Source organism: Dreissena polymorpha, chromosome 15 (assembly GCF_020536995.1).
Source record: "Dreissena polymorpha isolate Duluth1 chromosome 15, UMN_Dpol_1.0, whole genome shotgun sequence".
NCBI classification, from domain to species: Eukaryota; Metazoa; Mollusca; class Bivalvia; order Myida; family Dreissenidae; genus Dreissena; species Dreissena polymorpha.
Genome location: NC_068369.1, coordinates 19,833,910 through 19,856,522, shown reverse-complemented (window position 1 = coordinate 19,856,522; position 22,613 = coordinate 19,833,910). Strand labels below are relative to the sequence as shown.

The window sequence follows — 22,613 nt, the reverse complement described above, 5'->3', positions numbered from 1 at the left end:
CACATATTTGTAAACGTGTTAGTGGTCTTTAAAGCGGGTATATACGATTTTTATATGTGCTAAATTGTAAAATATTGATACAAATATGTTATAATAACACACAATTTGCAAGAAAAATGATACATTTAAGACGAATTTCATAACATACAGCAAATACAAATTAGCGCCCCGAGCCGATTGTGACGAAGATAATTCGTAATTATTTTCCTACAATAACCGATGCATTCGTCTTTTTTGTAAGTGTTCATGTGTCGTATGAATCGATATCGCTGCAGGAATTTCAAATGAACCGTTAAACTAAATTTAGATTCACATCGTACATGCATGATATACATGCTGGCGAATTCGGCTGTACAGCCTTTTTCGATTTGAGAATTAAATATCTGGCTTATTTAGCATTTTTCGACACATGTTCTTCTTAACTTTTATTTTAGTTTATATTGAAATATATGTATAATCAGTTTTTTACACATTTTATATTTATTACTAAATATTTGATAAGATCGTATATACCCGCTTTAAAATAGAAACATAGCACATACATATAAACCGGATAAAAAATTTCTCGTTATACAATATTCAGTCAACAATTTAAATAAAATATGACAAATGACATATTAAGTTGGCTTAACTCATACACTTCTAAGGGGAAACCATTTTATAGATGCGTTAATTTTGGAATATAGTCGTACGGTGCCTGGTGATAGCCGTTCATGCCCCCACCCACTCCGCAGGGTATCCCCGCGAGAGGCAGCACGTGATTTCCGGTCACGTGACCGGTCTCGTAGTCATCGTGACACGTGTTAATATCCTGGTACATTGAATAAGGGTTCATATACTGTTGACCGACACCCCCTCCCCCACCACCGCCGCCACCACCGCCGCCGCCGTTGAAATTGTTAAAGTTGTGTTGAGGCGGCATCTGTAAGTTATAGTGTTGCAACGACTGGTGGTTGGTGTACCTGCCCATGTGATCTATACCGTTCATAGAGGCCGCGTAGTTCATTGAGTTATGAGTCATGTTATTATGCTGTTGGTGCGTCACGGGTGAGCTAGACTGTTTCAGACACGAGGGACTCGACTGAGGCACGCCCACCGCCCCGTGACCCGGGTACATGTCCGGATTGTAAGGGTGGTGCGGCAGGGAGAGGCTGGGGTGAGATCTCTGACCGGGACTTGGGGTCTGGGGGTGTGGCGAGGTCATCGGACCCGAAGGTTGGGGCCGTCGTCCCGAGGGGTCGGGGCTTCCGCACCCTGCTTGAGATTTGCTTCCGCAGTCGCTGAGAGAGTCCTGACCCCCGGAGTACGACTCCTCGCTGTCACTGTCCCCGGACATGTTACCGTCCAGCTTTCCCATCCCCTTGTCCGCGTGTTTCTGACGCTGTTCCTTCTTGTACTTCATTCGACGGTTCTGAAACAACAGCAGAATTAAGGGATCACTATTTCCGAAATATATGTATACATGCCCGTTTATGACAATGTCTACTCGTTATTTGGCTGATTCTGAGCATAGCTGTATTGTATTGATGGGCATGGTACCTCTGCTATGCCTATATATGATACTCTTTCATGTTTTCGCGTTATAGGTACACTTTATTCGTATGAATGTCTTTGCCAACACTGAACATTAACGCGCGTTTTGAATGTGTATATTTACTATACTCATTTACCATTTAACTTAGCAGCAAATATGTTTTATGTTCCGAAAAATATCCATGACTTAAAGTGAATGATTTAGTTTATCGTTTGGGATAAACAAGCATACCAGACAATGTGTTTTTTAGATCTTCGAATTAGAAATGTGTAAGCATTGAAAGAAGAAGATCCAAATAGACATCGTTTCAACATTGGAACGGCGAAGCAGAGGTAGGCTCTAAAATATTATGATGTTTCTATCAAAGTACCGCATTCAAGACATGTTAACATTAACCCTTTCCCCATAAGTAGCAATTTGAAAATGACTTTTGCAAACAGCATAAAACCAGAACAGCCTGCGAGTAACTCACAGTCTGTTCAGGGTTTATGCTGTTTGCTGGTCATCAGTACCTAAATATTGGCATTGAAGCCAAAACAAAATTGAATCTATTAAGAAAGGTCATAATAAAATATAACTTTATTAGGGAATACAAATCCGTCAAAATACGTATCTTTAGTGGTAATGGGTTAAAGGGCCGTAATAAGAATTGTACTAAACGCAATAACGGAAATGAATATACCGGTACACGTAATTATATCTGATGTATCCTAAGTGTGGAATTTCATAATTTTACAAATTTAAACTTATCTTAAAAATCTATTTAAACTTTCATAAACAGCAGAAACATATTTCTCGGACAGGCTGAATAACATTCAAAATGGAAGAGTTGAAAAAGCTGGCCGAGTTTGAAGATTTAAATTTCAATAGCATAAACCCAGTCGGTACTAGAAAGGGCTTTTTGTATAACTGAATGTATTATGCTTTATTATATGAGTTGAAAATGTGTTAGATATAATATGAATCTAAGAAACATGTTATTTTTCGAAAAGCCCATTTTGTAAATTGCTAATTAACCCTTTACCACTTAGATACGTATTTTGACGCATGTGTAGTTCCTCATAAAGCTGAATTGCTAAATTAATTAAAGACATTTCTTACTTAATTCTAGTTTTAAAGGCTCCATTTCCAACCCGTAGATACTGATGAGCGGCAAACAGCATAAAACCTGAACCGACTCCGAGTTACTCACAGGCTGTTCTGGTTTAATGCGGTTTGCACATAGTCATTTTCACTTTGCTTCTTGGAAAGGGTTAAAGCATCATATTTCCGTTTTAGCTGCATATACACTATAGGACATATACATTTGCTTAACTACATCGCTAATTATCAATATTTGATTATGACACTTCGGCCATTTGATGCAACGGATGTGGGCCGACATGATGGATGGTAATTAAATCAATGATACGGAGAAAAGCAATACAACATAAACGATTGTCCGATTCCAAAGGCGGTTCAAACGAGTGTACGGTTTTTTAGAGATGGATCAAACGATTGTCCGATTCCAGATACGGATAAAACGATTGTCCGATTTCAGAGATGGATCAAACGATTGTCCGATTCCAGAGACGGATTAAACGATTGTCCGATTCCAGAGACGGCACAAAAGATTGTCCGATCCAAGAGACGGAACAAACGATTGTCCGAGTCAAGAGACGGAACAAACGATTGTCCTATTCCAGAGACGGATCAAACGATTGTCCGATTCCAGAGACGGATCAAACGATTGTCCGATCCCAGAGACGGATTAAACGATTGTCCGATTCCAGAGTGGGATCGGTAGACGGATATTTTATACGTAGTTTTGAATTATGTATTATTTTATTTATTTTATAAGCGTTGTATACTGCGAACATTTGTCTAAATACTCTGTCTGCTACCGCCATCATTGCCCACCTATCGCCCACGTCATTAAATACGTTCCACTATTTTGGGGAACAATTTGATCAGGTCATGTTTAAGTTTGAACTACAATTGTCTCTACCTGTGTACACGTATTAAAGCGGGTATATACGATTTTTATATGTGCTAAATTGTAAAATATTGATACAAATATGTTATAATAACACACAATTTGCAAGAAAAATGATACATTTAAGACGAATTTCATAACATACAGCAAATACAAATTAGCGCCCCGAGCCGATTGTGACGAAGATAATTCGTAATTATTTTCCTACAATAACCGATGCATTCGTCTTTTTTGTAAGTGTTCATGTGTCGTATGAATCGATATCGCTGCAGGAATTTCAAATGAACCGTTAAACTAAATTTAGATTCACATCGTACATGCATGATATACATGCTGGCGAATTCGGCTGTACAGCCTTTTTCGATTTGAGAATTAAATATCTGGCTTATTTAGCATTTTTCGACACATGTTCTTCTTAACTTTTATTTTAGTTTATATTGAAATATATGTATAATCAGTTTTTTACACATTTTATATTTATTACTAAATATTTGATAAGATCGTATATACCCGCTTTAAGTCAGTGGGCAAATGTTTTGAGGGTTGTATAACCTAGAAAACAAACACAACAACAACAGTATTCATATATGTTGAAATTAAAGTACCAACATGAAGTCAATAAAAGCATATTTAACCTTAGAGTGACGTTGAAGAAGAAAGACGTATGAAAGCTGCGACAAAATGTCTGAAACTGGAACTTAACTGCACAACAACGTGTAAAATGATTTGTATTTGTATGTTTTTCTTTTGTTTTAATGTAATAGACTCTCCTTCTATGAATATAGTGCGGATTTACGCTTCACTTTTTTAAATGTAAATACGTATTTAACCCTTTCAGTGCGGGAACCGAATTTTAAAGGCCTTTGCAAACAGTTTGGATCCAGATGAGACGCCACAGAACGTGGCGTCTCATCAGGATCCAAACTGTTTGCTATTCTGATAGTATTCTTTGAAAAAAAATCGAAGAAAATGCTAATTTTAGAAATTCAGCAGACGACATTTTTGCAGACGACAAATTTCCCAGCATGCAAAGGGTTAAACATGCATATGTACATCAATTATCTTTCTACATGTGTTAAAATGTATACCTTTTGACTTGTTAGTTGTTACAAAAAACGAATTTCGGTTAACGACTGAACCAGTTGTAAAAACTGCAAGAAAGTCATCAATTTGAACCAACGTGAAAGGAATCTGCTTTCATCGAAATGATTCAATGAATTATAACAATTAAAACATTCCTTTTTTATTTTTCTGTCGTCATACAATTATAAATGCGAATAAATTTACTGAGTTTATTTAATATTATGTTAATTGCTGTCACAGTTTTAACAAGTCACCTTTAAGGTTATGTTAATTTTTTGTTTAATTTGTTTTATTTTTTTACTTTAATATGATGTTATGCTACACAAATGGATTCCAATATATATTCGTACATGTCAATAATTGGTAATTTGGTATATATATGTCGAAAAAGTTTTTGGGTAAAAAAGAAAATATCATTTTAATTAATGAGCTAAAGTAAACAGATTTTAGGGTAACAGAATACAAGATTGGTCTTTATACCTCATTGGGAAAATTGGCATTTAAGTTGAGTTTAAGTTTTACTTACTGTAAATTAACGTATAAATAGTGAAGATTCAGGCCTGAACGAACAATGTGTTTCAAATCATAATAACAAAACTAAATTAATACAGAAAAAATAGTATATCTTCTTGAAAAGTTTTAATATTCAGTTACCCAATAATGTGACCAACAGCCACTTTTTTAACACAACACGAACCCTTTATTAATATAAGTAACTAATTATAAAAGGTTTGAATATTTCAGAATTAACGATTAGAGAGTGATAATTACAATAATAATTATTATAATAAAAAAAATAATACCAATAATTTTACTACTACTTCTACTTCAACTACTACTACTACTACTACTACTACTACTACTACTACTACTACTACTACTACTACTACTACTACTACTTCTACTACTACTACTACTACTACTACTACTGCTACTACTACTACTACTACTACTACTACTACTACTACCACTTCTACTACTACTACTACTACTACTACTACTACTACTACTACTACTACTACTACTACTACTACTACTATTATTATTACTACTACTACTACTACTACTACTACTACTACTACTACTACTACTACTACTACTACTACTACTACTACTACTACTACTACTACTACTACTTCTACTACTACTACTACTACTAATAATACTAGTACTACTACTATTACTACTACTACTACTACTACTACTACTACTACTACTACTACTACTACTAATAATAATATTAATATTAATATTAATATTAATATTAATATTAATATTAATATTAATAAAAGTAATAATAATAATAATAATAATAATAATAATAATAATAATAATAATAATAATAATAATAATAATAATAATAATATTATTATTATTATTATTATTATTATTATTATTATTATTATTATTTATTTTACTTATTTTATGTTTTATTCTTTTTTGTTACGTTTCACTCATTAAATTTAATGTAATTAAAACTCATATGAATTTTAAAAATAAGCAAAACTTCAAAATTTATAATTTTTACTGTTTTGTCCTTTATTTATATTTTATTTACAATATGTGTTATTGCTAGAAAGTAATGAACGATGATTGACATGGCTATAAGCATGAATATCACAATTGAAAACATATCGAGTCAAGTTAAAGCGAAACACTGTTTTAAATTTAAAGTTGTCTTAGTTATTTAAAACTGATACGTGACCATATAAATTATTACTAGATAGTCGATACATTAGTCTATACGTGTGGGCAGATAAATAAAGTCATCGCGATTGACCTATCAGTCAAGAGTTTCTAACGAAAGGTGTAATTAAACTCGACCTATAATGATTCAAACCGTCAGTATTTTATGATATGTTTCTCGTCGACATCTTCACATACTATCATAGCTAATAAATAAACAGTTATTTAGTTTTTTAGAGTAAATATAATAATGATACCGACAGCTAAATAATGGTAATTAGGGTTAAATTAATGTACTAAAACTAAACATAAGATCACAAGAGTTTTCTAACCTGGAACCATATTTTGATCTGCCTCTCTGTAAGATTGAGCAATGCCGCCATCTCGATCCGTCGGGGTCGGCACAGGTAGCGGTTAAAATGGAACTCCTTCTCAAGCTCTACCAACTGAGCACTCGTGTAGGCCGTCCGAGCGCGCTTCGTCGGCTCTGAAAATAGAACGACGGCCTTTGGTTAAATATTGAAATCAATTGCTCATAAATACTAGTATGCAGCTAGTTACACGCAATTGGTCATTGTCGGCTTAGGTACTACTTAAAAGTATCCCGGGTACACTTAAGTATACTTTAATATTCTCCGGGTACGGACAGTACGCTTGAAGGCACACGAATGGCCATGTGTATATTGTATTATATTTTCCGTACACCGGATTATTTTTTATATATTTTTCTTACCCCGAGTACTTGTAAGTATACTTAAGAGTACACGGGGTACCGGAGCCGACAATGACCAGTCGAGTCTAAGTTACCTACTCGTATAATGAAAGAAACCAACGTCCATGCGTGCGTTGTGCATGCGTTTCATCGGTTGTGAAAAAAGAAACGCCGACAGCATTTAGAGAATGGATCAAACTAATAAATTATAAATATATCAGTGACTTTGTGTTCGTATTTTTTGTAATACCTCAGTCAGTGAGCTACTTCAGCTCTGTTCCTAGAAACGTGCTAGGTTCTGGAAACTTTCCAATTATGAGAGTAAATATGCACTGCTTGTGAGATAGAATTATGTAAATGGGCCGAAGTAGGGGTTTAATGCATGTGCGTTAAGTGTAGTCCGAGATTAGCCTGTGCGAACTGCACAGGCTAATCAGGGACGACACTTTCCGCTTTATGATATTTTTCGTTTCAAGAAAGTCTCTTCCAAGCAAAAATCCAGTTTAGGCAGAAAGTGTCGTCCCTGATTAGCCTGTGCGGATTGCACATGATATTCTGAGCGAAACTTTACGCTCGTGAATGAAACCCTTTTCACAGATTGCGGCCCATCAGGCCTGTATTGCTCAGGTTATTGTTTCCACACAACAATATTAATGTATTTCATGTAGTAAATAAAGAATATTAGCCGGGAATGTAGGTGTTTTACTAACCATTCAATTGCCTAATTAGGCTGTTAATAGAACAGTTATTGTTTATTAGGAAATTTATGGTTTAATGTTCGTATAATAGTTATGTTTTGTATGGGTGTAAAGTTGTGCAAATTAAAACTATATATTTATATACTACAGATTATCAGTAAAAGTTGTATGGAATGAAAGTACAAAGCGAATAATCACCGTGACTGTTGCAAGATTAAGGTTTAGACCGGTTGATATGGCTATATTCTATATTTTAATTGGTTTGCCATTATGAATATTAATTAATTTATGTACATTTTTTGCTGAACGTTCTCTTAGAAATCGCCCAAAGCAGCATTTTTGAAAAGGCTCTGAAACAAGTGGCTCGTATTGTTTGACTGTTGTACGTTTTAGGGGAACTTGGCATTGTTCAGTAAGTTTTATCTGTATTTTTGTGTCTGTTTTGTTTTCAGTATTTAATAGAGCTTATTTTACAAATTACTCACACTGTATTTTTTTGTGGATTATTGGTCAATTTTTTAATCTTCTAGAAGTGTATTCATATTTATAATTAAACCTTATTTTTTATGAATGGAAGTTTATTTTCAGAATGCGTAATTGATTTTAATTGTTAATGTACATCTGTCAAGATCAAGCACGATATGTGTTTTTTTTTCCTTTTGTTATTTCTCTATAATATTGTTTATTTCAGATAACCGCAATCGCAATCGTAATCACAATCGCTAACGCAAACGTTGTATGAACTTGCATGTGGGAACTTTTTGAAAGCAAGTCGAGGCCGTGACTTTTCACAGTAAGTGTGACACCGTGACGTTGCGCCAATTAGTTGCAATTAAACAGAAGTAACATTCCACTATGACGTACCATATGGGAATCAAAACGCATTACAAGCTGTCATCGATCAATGCGAAGAATCAACGCGGGCATATGCTATGATGCAACAAATGCTCTCTGGAACCGTGGATACAGGTCGATGCCACTGACCAACACTAATTCCAGAACCGTATACAGCTGGTATTTACACCTCGATTATGATTGAAGTGATGCAAAGATGCAAGAATAAAGGCTTTCAAACGATATCGCCCCAGTGTCTATGATCGTTCCGCGCCACTGTTTGAAGATATCGTTCAGCGAATAATAAATATCGAAGAAATCTAACAAAATTAATTTTAGCTATCAACGAATATCTTCTACCTTTTCAACATTAGATTGGTGTTGTGTAACTATTAACGCGTGTACAATATATTAGTCCTTACTCTTCCTAGAAATTGTTGAATGTTTCGCGTACTCGCGCTGACGGATGCAACACATGATACGGGTAATGGTTTAAACCACGGGAGTTCGGTATATTCCAAGACGGGTTAGTTTACAAAGTATATTTTAGATATATCGTATTGAAAGTCGTGTGCGTGTTTATTTGCTGGGAAGAATCATTCCATGTTTAACGAGATATAACTCGGCGTGGATCGAATCCAAAACCTCCGAGTCGTAAGACGGACACCACATGCACCTCACCATTGTGACCACGAGTTGTGGTAAATATGAGTCTATGTGTTAACTTGAGTAATACATGATTGGTAAATTGGTTGACAATCTTGACCGAAAACATTCCATTGAGCAATGATAACAAAATAGCATTTAGACTTAACATTATGACCACATTGAAATGTATAATCGTGATTCAATTACTGACGCTTTTTTGTTATTTTCAATGTCAGAAATTGACGAATTTAAGTGCTGAAGATGAAGTCATTTTTTAAATGACGAAATTTCGTGCTGGCGAAAATAAATGGTTTCACAACTTATACAATCATGACTATATACGTTTAGATACCAGAAAGTTGACACACACACAAAGACCACATACATTGCATCATGGTAGACTGGCTGCATACAATGAGGCATAAAATGACCACCTACGTAAATTCGTGCGTTGGTGCAAATGTTAAGGACACGGGCAATTCAGGCACACACGAGTGATTCAGAACACTTCTAAGAAATGCCTGTAGACATGAATGATAGATTCGCTTTTTTGTAATGTTTAACAGTTACTATCTATAAACGTTGTTTAAATCAACATTAAGTCTAATCAATAACGGTTCTGAACTTCATATGTTCTTATAAACTGGCTGTTTCATATATGACTTGACTAATAATGTATTAGGTGTTCAATGTTTCTTTGAACCAACCGCAATGTTTCACGTGTCTATGTAAAGATTTTAAACCATAATCGAGCTGGTTTTGTTTCATCAATCCATTAAAATTCATTACGCCAACATAAATGTCACTGGTTTTGTTTTTGCCACTTTGTAATTATGCTAATTTATTATTCGTAAACTTTTGAGGTCTTAATTTGGACATCAAACGCATCCATCTTTTAAATCACTGCGCGACTCCACATCCGCATTAAAAGCTCTAGGTCACACAAGGTGGATCGAGCTTCAAGCGAATATCGACGGTTAATACAGGTAAATTAAATTCGATACCTATGGACAAAACAAATGATTTTCATAAACAGTCTGTTATAAGCTTCAAAGTTGATTATTTTATAATTGTAAATAGTTGTGACATGACACAGGTTTCAATTTTATTGAATGGCATATCAGTGTATGGTTCTCAAAATATTTGTTTATCCTTAATTTTTCTTATTTTTCTTTTTCCTCAATATGACACAAATTAACGTTTCAAATATGCTAACATCAGATGTGTACCGTTTTCTTCGAAGATTCGTACACAATTTAATAACAACGACAATCAAGTCAGGGTTTATGGCCTGTAGTGTAACGAATCCCTGTGGAATTTCACTGTATAAAGCGCTCGGATGCTACAGTTGCATCTGGTATAACGTTCTTCTGGAAAAGATTTCATTTGATTGTTCTTGACAGGGAAAACAGATTTTAGAAAAACAACGACCCTTTCATCTGCCGCCACTCCGCGATACGCCCCATAGATTTTGCGTTTAATAATATACGCAAAATGGAATACACATAATCGGCGGGCTCCCTTAATTATATTTGTGAAACTCTCGAATAAATAACTTAACTATTATGTTTATGTTAGCAACCAATGCCGTATTTTGAATGCGTTTTTGTGCATGCAGCGAAAATGAAGTGCTTGCTTTAGGTGTCTACTTTATTTCACATAATGGACAGAGTCGTTAGCATAAGAGAAAAAGCAGCAATGATATAAATTTGAGGCAATTAGTTCTCCTCCAAATATATATAACAGTTGATAATATCGTATTTATTATTAACCCATTTACACAGCGGAAGCGCGTTTAGAGTTTAGAAAATAAGTTAAACTGTCCCCAAGACAGGACTGAAAGCTGTTTATAATATATACACGCGGTATTCGCTAGTTTATATTCTAAATTATACAGTTTTAGCTCGAATCCCTTAGGCTGTAAAGAAGACATCGATGTATTCTTATATATAAATAAATATTCAACATGTTAAAATGAGCATACGCGGCATTTGTTGTTTATACTATAAAACAACAAGACCAGGTTCGAATTACAAAGAGGTGGGACACAGGACATCACGATATTCATAGACTTATAAAAGGGTTGAAATTTTATCACAATTTCAGCTGGTTTGTGTTAAAAGAGGGGTTAACACGTGGTAGTCAAGATGACGATGTCCATGCCGAGAAAGTTATTTTGTCGCCGTTTTTACCCTATATTACATGTATTTAATTTTTAAATGAAGCTCATTTTCAATCCATATCAGTTTAAAGGTGATTTCGTAATAAATCGTTTTATATCTCGACTTTACTCCCCGCAACTTTTCATAGTTGAGCTGTGATTAGGTCATCCCGCTTAGACATTTAGCCTCTAGTGTGTTATCAAGGTACATGTTGACGCCGCACGACGGACAAAAGGCGATCGCAAAAGCTCACCAAAAGTACATTGTACATTGTCATCTAAAAAATCAACTGAACAACTAATCGAATTCGTGAAAAATTACCCGGTAGTATACAACCAGCGCAGTTCTGCATATCGGGACTCTGATTTCACTTCAAATGTTTGGAAAAGCATAGCCAAGACACTAAAAGAAGATGTTTTAGGTATTTACCATTTGTATTCTTTTACAGGCAGAATAATGATTTGTACCTTATATCTACTTAAATTCACGCTTGTCCTTCATAATAAGTATCTCAATTATAATTTACAGTTTCTGCATACATGTTTTCAGTTCAGATTTTTTGCCCCCAAAAAAGACACGTTCGACGTATGCGGTAAAATGGAATATAGCGTCCGTATTATGATTTTGCGGATACGGATGCGGATAGATGGAATACTAGCCTACGGCAAAAATTACCTGCGAGACATGGATGTCGCCATCACGTGATTACCCTCGCCAAGAACATTTCTTACGTTATCAGTCATTGTTTGCAGAAGTTTCAAATCAACAACGTGTTTAATCCTCTTTCATAAAATAATAAACCTGGTTATTTTTTGTCAAATACCATAATGAAACAATCCTTTTAAATATATTTTTTATGATACCATTAAAGGGATCTTTTCACGGTTTGGTAAATTGACAAAATTGAAAAAAGTTGTTTCAGATTCGCAAATTTTCGATTTAGTTATGATATTTGTGAGGAAACACTATTACTGAACATTTACCATAGTCCAATATAGCCATTATATGTATCTTTTGACGATTTGAAAACCTAAAAAAAATATAAAGCGTTGCAACGCGAAACGATTGAATAATTTGAAGAGTTCTGTTGTTGTCGCTTAAATTTACGAAACTACGAAGATTGCTTATATAAGGTATAAAATACTTATATTGTGAATACCCGGCGGAATAGCCGCAAGGGCTAATGTGTTTTTACTTCAGACTAATTCCAGAACTCCGGGGGTCACTGGTTCGAGCCCTGGTACCGGCTACTTTTTTTTCCTTTTTTTAATTTTATTCTTGATTGTTTATACTGGAGCTTTTAAGATCCAATGTTTACATTTATCAATATAAAGCATTTAATGACAAACTTCAAAATATGCCAAAATCTGTGAAAAGGCCCCTTTAAGCAAATGTATGGAACGCACTATAAATGTATTTCTTCTTGCGCGGCTTTTTTTTCCCAAACATTTTTACCATTCTTTCAAATATATTTTCAATAAATATCATAACAAATTGAATCAAGAAGTACTTGCGCGTCATATAAATAAATAAATATAAATATATATATACAAGTATGTATTTATTATGTATCTAGCTTTATAAAATGTTATTGCATAACGTACTTTATGTAAAAAAAAACTACCCATATGCGTATCTATTATTAGGGGAATAATTACTGCTATGAATATCAGTCACCTCGTTATTCTTTATAAATAATTTCTACCAGTTATTTATCATGTCTGACTTTTCCAATTAAATACCTGATACACGCCAGTGGTTACCATCCTTTAACTTATGAGTGTTTCGGTGTAGAAATGGTGGAGGAGATCGCATGCTTTTGTTTTAAATGTAAGCTGCTTGAATGTTGTATTTTATTAAACATTTGATAAATCTGGCTGTTTGTTTTCAGTTAGGTTTTTTTCAAGGATCGTAATGTCGAACAATGTGCAAAAATTATTAAAGTAACATTAATACTCAATATCAATCAATATTTCGTACAATATTAGATTTAACGAGATACAAAATGCCCGTTTTTAATTTTTTTGTGGCACACTATATTCCATTTTAATTTCCTGCAACAATATCTATTAATACGACACACGAACACTAACTTAGTACATGAACATGTGTTGAATATATTGTCCCGGAAAAAAACAAAAACAAAAAAAGATCATTTTGTATCTTGTTACTCCTATGTTACCAGACCACATCTAGCGTTGAAATTTTTGCTATTGCTATAAGGAACATTCATTTTGTTATGTGGTAACTTTATATTTTCGAAATATTGTACGAAATTGTTGTTGATTTTGAGGTTTATGTGCTTTTAAGTTGATATATAATTTGATCAAATTCATTGCTTTAAAGGGATCTTTTCACGCTTTGGTAAATTGACAAAATTGAAAAAATTTGTTTCAGATTCGCAAATTTTCTTTTTAGTTATGATATTTGTGAGGAAACAGTAATACTGAACATTTACCATGGTCTAATATAGCCATTTTATGCATCTTTTGACGATTTTAAAACCTAAAAATTATAAAGCGTTGCAACGCGAAACGATTGAATAATTTGGAGAGTTCTGTTTTTGTCGTTAAATTTTGTGAAACTACGAAGATTGCTTATATTAGGTATAAAATACTTAACGTATGTGTACTCGGCGGAATAGCTCAGTAGGCTAAAGCGTTTTTACTTCAGGACTCTGGCAGGACTCCAGGGGTCACTGGTTCGAAACCTGGTCCGGGCAATGTTCTTTTCCTTTTTTTAATTTTATTCTTGATTTTTTACTGGAGCTTTTACGATCCAATGTTTACATTTATCGATATAAAGCATTTAATGAATAAGTTAAAAAATGCCAAAATCTGTGAAAAGGCCCCTTTAATTACAATTATCATTTATTCAATACCACTTTATTGTTAAACCGTTTCTTATAATGCTTGTAAAAAGTATTTTCTCCGTTTTTGTGAAAACGTACCCGGAGAAAAAGCATTGAAACTGTCATTTCTGAATCACTAATTGAGGTCGAAATCTGAATAAATATTCTTGCTTTTGGCTTAGGGATAAAAATAGAAATTTCACTACACCTATTCTAAGTATCATTTATTTGCCTAAACTAAAGGACATGCGAATGCAACATGTAAATAATGTTTTCAGTTCTAATAACGTCTCAGATTTTTCATTATACTCATTTTACATAGTACATGCACAAATTCATTGAAATTTCGTTTGTCTAGAACACAAGTCAAGGTGTAAAACCACATCCGCTTATCGCCCCCTGAGATCACATTTTGATAGCGATTTTGTATGTGTTTTTTCTTCGTCCCTCTCTCGCAACTTCTTAACTCATCAAAGTCGTTCGTCTTTCATGTATTTTTACTATGTTTTCAGATTTATAAAACCTTTTGATACGGAAAGGCAAACATGCGAGAGATATACGATTATAAATGATAATTTCTCTTCTAAACGCAGCGGGTAGACCCGTATTCAAAGGACTCAAAGTGGGTTCCGTTTTGTGCAGTTTAGTTCAAATGAAAACCTAATATTAAACAGTTTAACACGCGTTTCTGAATCGTAGCGTAAGTTAAACTTTTTCGTTGCACTTTAACAAATACTAGTACGCAAAAAGAATGTGGTTCCGTAAAGAAGAAATAAGATTCTTATAGGAATAATGTTTAAAAATATACGTTATTTAAGTGTATGTTGTTATAAATTTGTGTTATAAAGGTGCTTGATGCTTTTGATTACATGTTAAAATACATGATTTAAAAATGTGGCTTCAACTTGGCGTAAATCTTTTCTTACATATGTGTTACTTAAATGAACTTAAAGTACATAATTTTGCAAACTGAAGATCGCGTGATATTATGATATACAAAATGTGTATATGTTAATTCAAATATATGTGTTTTTACAATATCAAAAACTGTATGTCGGCGCCTTAGATGGTTAAGAAATCTAAAAATGTGGGAACAGTATACATACATAACAATTACAAAATTAGTTAAAGTATATAATTTACATGACAATTGAAGACCAAAGTAGCAGGCGTACATGTTTACAAGTGAAGAACTCCTTAATGCGTATTTGTTATTAAATTAATACTAACTCATTATGTTTTTGTATTGTTTTTCTTGCATTTTTTTTCAGAATGATTAAACATGTGAACAAAAAACGTGCATTTAATAACAAATAAGTGTTAAATTTAATCACGGATAAAATGTGAAAATATTAAAATGCACATAAATATATACATCATTTTAAATGCGCTCTGCTTTTGTTCGAATAATTTATAACGTTGCGCTGCTGAAATTCCAAACCATAACATTCAATACCATTGAAAACAAATGCTTTTATGCATGTATTAAAACAATATTTGCTTGTAGCTACAAAAGCTTTTGACAATGTGACAAATCCCAAAACGGTTTCCCACTCTCAAACCGTCGCTACCTATAAATCTATACATCTTAAATTATCGTTGTATACTTTATCTGACTTTTATTGTTGGCAGCCGTGTGAAGGTGATTTATAACGTTGACTCGAATTACTCTTGAATTGATAGATCAATTTACGAGAGGACCGTAGATTCCTGTCGCCAACGAGGTATACATCTTTCGTAGCCATTTCTGATAACTGAATATCTTTTTTTATCTTCAACGAGACAGTTTTGACAGACGTCAGAATCAGTTTCAACGTGTCACCCCGGCATCAGTTTGATACCTTTTATTTAACTGGCTTGTGGCTACATGACACTGACTTTTGGTCTCATTTAACTCTTTAACATCTTTACGCACAGTGCCCTAGCGAAATCCGGTTATATATTTCAATCACTTAACAAAACATTTGCGTAATTCATTCAAGCCATTGTTGATTCACCTCTGAAATATTTTTGATTTCGGAAGTAACGCCTTGCGTCCGTTTAAATGAATATCGCCTACATGTTATGAAATACGAATATGCGGTTAACATCTGAAATATTTTCCCATTTATTGAGTGAAATCATTTTCGCCGTTTGCTGTCGAGCTGGAGATATCTGAATAATTTTCACATAAATTGTCCCGCCTGGGTTCGATATTTGTTAGAAGAGACGAAAGATTTATACATACTTTGTTAGATGCCAGACACTGATTCTAATAAGCGTTTTAGCGATCGCGTCATGGCTGAAAAGGCGCTTTATTCAAACGGAGCCAGTCGAATTTTTCCGATGTAGAAAATATCAAATTGACAAGCTGAAATTTACGATTTGCAGCCTGAATGAGATCGCCTTTTTATGTGTTTTGAGTCGGGTATTTTTTCCTAACAAAGGTGTATTGATAACTCCGAATTGATTATCAACAAATCCAGGGGTATACTAGGTGCACGATCTGTTGTAAATAAAAATACATTTTTTTAACCCTTTGCATGCTGGGAAATTTGTCGCCTGCTACAATGTCGTCTGCTGAATTTCTAAAATTAGCATTTTCTTCGATTTTTTACAAAGAATACTATCAGAATAGCAAACAGTTTGGATCCAGATGAGACGCCACGTTCTGTGGCGTCTCATCTGGATCCAAACTGTTTGCAAAGGCCTTCAAAATTCGGTTCCCGCACTGAAAGAGTTAAATTCCTTACATTAACTAAGATGCATACTTATTAGAACTCTAAACTAATAAACAAAGAAACGCCTTACATTATATATTCAATTAAATGTACAAAGATATTATTTTAAACAACGCATTAATTGCACGGTTTACTGTTTATCTTTGTATACACAGTAAACATACTTACAAGCATAATATAAATAATAGCTATGGTAAATCTATGGCAATATCATTTCATAAACATGCAAATTAAAGTGAGTGTTACAATAACTCTAAAGCTATCGATACGATGCAGCTAGCCTCTATAGGCTACTTCCCCGACGATAGATAGTCAATGGCTATCGGTATTAGCAAATCACGTCTTTTGTTCACATTATTGCAAATCAACACACCATTTGAACTACTTACAGACAACGATATCTCGAGGCTAATTGGGGTGTTGATGAAGTATATGATTATAATGCGTTGTCCTGAATAATTAAGAGAGTGTGGCCATAAACAGAGAAGACAGACACAGGTCATATCATTTTTATTGAAAATATCAATTTTAGCTTAATATCAAGCGAAATTCAGTGCGCCTTTCGTCTCCAAAAGACAAGGTACATGTCAACACGCAAATGTCGGTGGCATACGTGATAAACATAGCAGAGAGTGCATGGCATTACATACCATTAATAGGGAAGTTACATATTATTTTAGAGTTCATAATACATGTCTATATAAACACAGTGACTTCAACTATCGAAATTATTATATACCGCAGTCTGATAACTTTCGACTCAACCCGTTTTCACATTAGTAACTTAATTATATCATGCTACTTTTTGTTCCCAAATATCATGGTAATAAAGGTACATTTACCCTAGTTTAAGCAATTTAATAATAATGTGTTGTATGGATTATCCGGTGTTGTATTGGTAATCAATCACGAGCTATAAATAAATGACTAACACGTGATTTCTGACAATGTTTCTGGGTTTAAATTATTCATAAATTATGTTTGTAATGTTTGTGTCATGTGATGTGTTGTGCTGTATTGTGTCGATGAATTTCTTGCCATGAGTAAAGAACTGTTTCCTTCTCCACCCCGCGCAAGTGGGGTTTCACATTGCTATGATGCGTATAAAGTATCAAACAATGATTTTCGTAGGTTACCTAAGCAAATAAGTACATTCAGACCAAACGTTGACGTCCGTTTTGCGCCTTTAAATATTTGTTTGGTATGTTTTTGCTTTTTTAATGTTTTTTTTGTCTTTTTTCCTGGTGTTTCGTAGAATTTAAATTAAATGTACATATATGATTTCTTAAAACACGAAGTGAACAAAGAGCTTGCATACGCAATACTCTAACGGTGGCACGGTGTAAATTCCCGTGGTACAAAGCAACAGCTTGTCATAAATTTTAAATAGCATATTAAAACGTCAGTTAATCGCGGAGGTTATCGTGCTTAATATTCAAGTTCTTTTATGCCTGTCAATTTTAAACCATTATTTGAGATATTTCATGGAAGAAAACTTGTATGCACACATGAAGGAAATATGTTTATATCTTTTTCGGAACAAAAAATAGTGCAGTAGCGTTAGAGAACAAAATACTGTTATCAGATAATACTTATTTATGAGAAATCGTGTATATTTATGGTCCAAACGTTACCATTCTGATCACAAGAATTCGCGGCAAAGCGAATGTAAATGTAAACATGAGATATGTATTTGCTTAAATTTTAGTTAAAACAATCCTTATTTCGTAAGTTGCTCTGAAAACACTGGGCATATATATTAAAAGCTACATTTAATTTAATTTCACCATTTCATTTTGTGAACACCCTGGTAATAAATATTTCATGGCAATACGTTTTGGACAGAATTTATTGTAACTATTGTAATCACTTTCTTTTTTCATTGAAAAACAAAAATTTACATTATTTCACAATTCCAGATTTTCTCAAATATTTTTAAAGCATTGAACTTAAAGCTTAGTAATTTCCCTTTCAATGTCTGGGTTTTATGCCAACAATGATAAATAAAACATGTGAATATTGGTGGAAAAAGTTTGACAAATTTTGATGAAAGAAAATGTTAACGCTTCCAACATTATCAAAACAGAAAAATGCAAATACATGGATAAATAAAGTTTGAAAAATAAACAACAATGTGTGTATGTATGTGTTAGATTTAACCCCAAAACTTTTCCATTTAGAAGACGGTGATAAGTGTACACGTCTAGAAAAGCTATTTTACTTATAAGCACAATTTTTAATGTATCTTGATTTCAAATAATGACATGCGTACCCGTTGTTGATGCTCATATAACAAATTTCAAGTATGATGCGTTCAAAAAGACCCTTGGTGGTTCATTGTTGAATGAAGATGCATTGTAACTTACTTTGATCCTTGCTTTATGCGAGCTTTATAGATTGTAACATCAGCTTTTGTTTCAAGCGCAAAATAGTATTTTTTAAAGTACTGCTTACACAGTAATATAGTCTACGATTAAATACTTCTTTGAATAATTAAACTCCTTATATGCTGTGTAATGATATGAACTGATCTTCTTCATTAATAATCTCTTTTAAAGTAATGGTTTGTTTATTGTGTGACTATAAAACATAACATGACGTATATATTTATCTTCAAAAACAACATAATTGATTTTATATCTCTGTACATAAGAATGTGAGTTAATGTATCTGAATTGCCTATTATAATAAATCCATTGTTAATATCATGTTTAGATTGTTGCATATGTGAAATAACAGTTTATCAATTTCGATAAAAAATTTCCATCTTTAATTTTATACATGTATGTCTTTGTATACGAAGTGTGTGGAAACGCCTTTTTTACAACTAGCGGATAAATCCCCAATCCAAAAGTAATAACATTAAAAATATTTACACAAATAACCCTTATTCAAATGCTAAAACAAACTGTACTTATCTTTTCAATAACCATTTTAACAACCAATAAAATATTGGGAGGTTTAACAGCAAAACGACACAAAAACAGCCTCCTGATATGTGAAAACATCAAGCAACTGTTTAACGAAATATAAAACAAGCCGCATGTATTGTATACATGCATGTTTTATGCTTCTATATTTCTGTATACGTTGAATATTTTTTATTTTAATTAATTTGAGAGTGTTTTTAAACGCGGTGTCGATCTGATTAAATTTAATAGCATATGTTTACGCTTCATAAACATTGTCTTTCTACATTATATCATGGATTGGTAAAAAAAGACATAACAAGTAGTGAACTGTATTACGCAAACATGGATTAACATATATTTCTAGTTTAGTTGATACAGTTAACGGTAATAAAACTTGACGTAGGCGATGAATACTCATTCTTATGTTTATTTATGGCATAATTCGAAACTTTTAACACTTAACTTCACAAAAGTATGAGTAAAACTACTTTCACAAACTAAAATAAAATAAAAAACACATTCTGGAAAAATAAAGTTGAATTTTGTTTTCATTTTAAAACAAATAATTAAGCAGTTAAATACACAGTTCGAATTCGCCGAAATGAAAAGAAATAATAATACTAATACTAATAATAATAATACTACTACTAATAATAATAATAATAATGAAAATAATGTCATTGTTAAAACTATTATCAATTGTATTTTTGTTCCTATTATTGTAACTGTTATTATTATTGCTATTTTTATATTATTATAATAATAATAATAATAATAATAATAATAATAATAATAATAATAATAATAATTATTATTATTATTATTATTATTATTATTATTATTATTATTATTATTATTATTATTATTATTTTATTTTATTTTTAATTATATAATAATTTTATAAGCATTGTTATAATTACATTATTATTTTTAATTATAAATTGATCTGATATTGTTTAATAAATACATGCATGATAAATGAACGTATTTGTAAATTCTAGTACATGGATATGTTTGCGGTTTATAACAAGTATTGCGTTCGTACTTTTTTTCAATGAAAGTACAAAAATGCCATAAAGTTCGAATGTAGCAACACGAGCTGAGTCCGTTCTTGACAAGAACAGTTACAATATTGCTGTAAATTTTATTTACTCAATTATAGTATCAATTTTACACAGTATCAATTTCCCGCGTACCATGTGAAACCGACACTGTTTTCAAACGTATACAAATAATCGCTCCGAGTGAAAATCGCGTCTACAACCAAAAACACCAAATAAGTGACTTTAAACTATAAATTTTCCGCATGCGCCTCGACAGACAGTAATGGCCGTAAAGCAGCGTAAAAAGGTGATATATCTGTGTTGGTAATAAAGCCACAAGCGAGACTTCAAGACGACGATTTATGGCCAAAACAATACGAATTACGAAATTTGATACATACCACCAAGATTCTGGGTTGCGCTTGATGGCTGATTTGATAATGCTGAAGACACCTGTTGTTGCTGTTGTTGCTGCTGTTGTTGAGAGTTCGTTTGATTTTGAGGCGGCGGTGGTTGCTGTTGTTGCTGCTGTTGTTGTTGCTGCTGAGGATTCTGACGCTTGTTGTTCTGTCTCGTTTCTTTCATCCAAGGGTATATTTCCTTTTTCATGCCTCCCGTTCCCCCGGGGCTCGGCGCCCCTAACCCGGGCCCGCCGAGCGCCATACCCTGTAAACACGGCGATGAAAACTGATCATCGTAATGGTTCGGACTCAAATCTCCGTTCACCAACGTCGGATTCGGACCCGCTATCCCCGCTATCATTCCACACTGTTGACCCTGGGGATAAAAATCCGCACCCGGGGGCGATGGGCTCGGATCACCGTAACTCCCGCCGTTATTGTGCACACCATCGTAACAATATCCGCTCTCTCCAGGATAGTAAGAATTAAACGGTTGTTGATTATAGTAATATGTTTTCTGCATCTCGAAACGACTAAAATTTATTTCATTCTGTTCCACTACTGACATATTATCCTTCAATTCATTGCTCCAGCTCTTTTCGTTTTCCTATCAATCACGTGCTTAATAACTATCCAATCAGCGACGAGGAGAGCCACTCGCTATTTGCCGATCGCTGTAAAATGGAAAACACGGCGTTTTATACACTGAACAAAACGAGTAGCGATGAAATTCGCATCAGCACTCGAGCCGCTCGTCTTTTTCTCATAAATATAGAGAGAGACTTTGACAATTTAACAAATCTCTTAAGTAGTAACGCATAACCCGAATTTTCGTTTACTTTTGAACGAAAACACGCTGACGCAAAGTGCTCTAATAGATCGCTGAAGAGCAAGATTTCTAAAGACAGTCTTCAAGAGGCAAGGAGAATGCGTCTAGATTCGCCAGGTTTCAGATATAATTTACCATTTCCTCGCTAAATTAGTTTACAGATTAACATCTTGAAAAGGGAACCCGCGTAAAGCTATGTAATAGTTTTGCCGGGGTTTCATGCGGAACACTTCGGGAGTTTTTGTTTTATTCATTTCCGACCACTGGGTACCTATTGTGGTCGAATCGTCCGGTAAGTGTGTCTAATTGGAAACATATGCGACTCTGGGAAAATTACTCGGCCGTTACGGTTGCAATGAGCGTAGCTGATAATTGGTAGACAAGTTTTTTCATAGTTTGTGGTTTTTCATTAGGAAACGCAGTCTTACGAAATATTTCGAATAGACGAAGTTTTTTGACTTCAGCTTCAGTTTATGAACGGCGAAATGTGTTCTTGGTATGCGGGTTTTGTAGAACCTTACACTG

General features: G+C 33.6%; 1 protein-coding gene across 1 annotated transcript; it reads right to left on the bottom strand.

Annotated features, from left to right (window-relative positions):
• Positions 1-524: 524 nt before the first annotated feature.
• On the bottom strand, positions 525-21,827 carry LOC127860527 (homeobox protein Hox-B3a-like). The gene is made up of 3 exons (XM_052398640.1): positions 21,260-21,827; positions 6,611-6,765; positions 525-1,411 (listed from the first exon to the last, which is right to left on the bottom strand). Exons 1-3 carry the CDS (start codon positions 21,825-21,827, stop codon positions 659-661), a joined length of 1,476 nt encoding a protein of 491 aa, XP_052254600.1. The 3' UTR covers positions 525-658.
• Between the last annotated feature and the right edge of the window lie 786 nt (positions 21,828-22,613).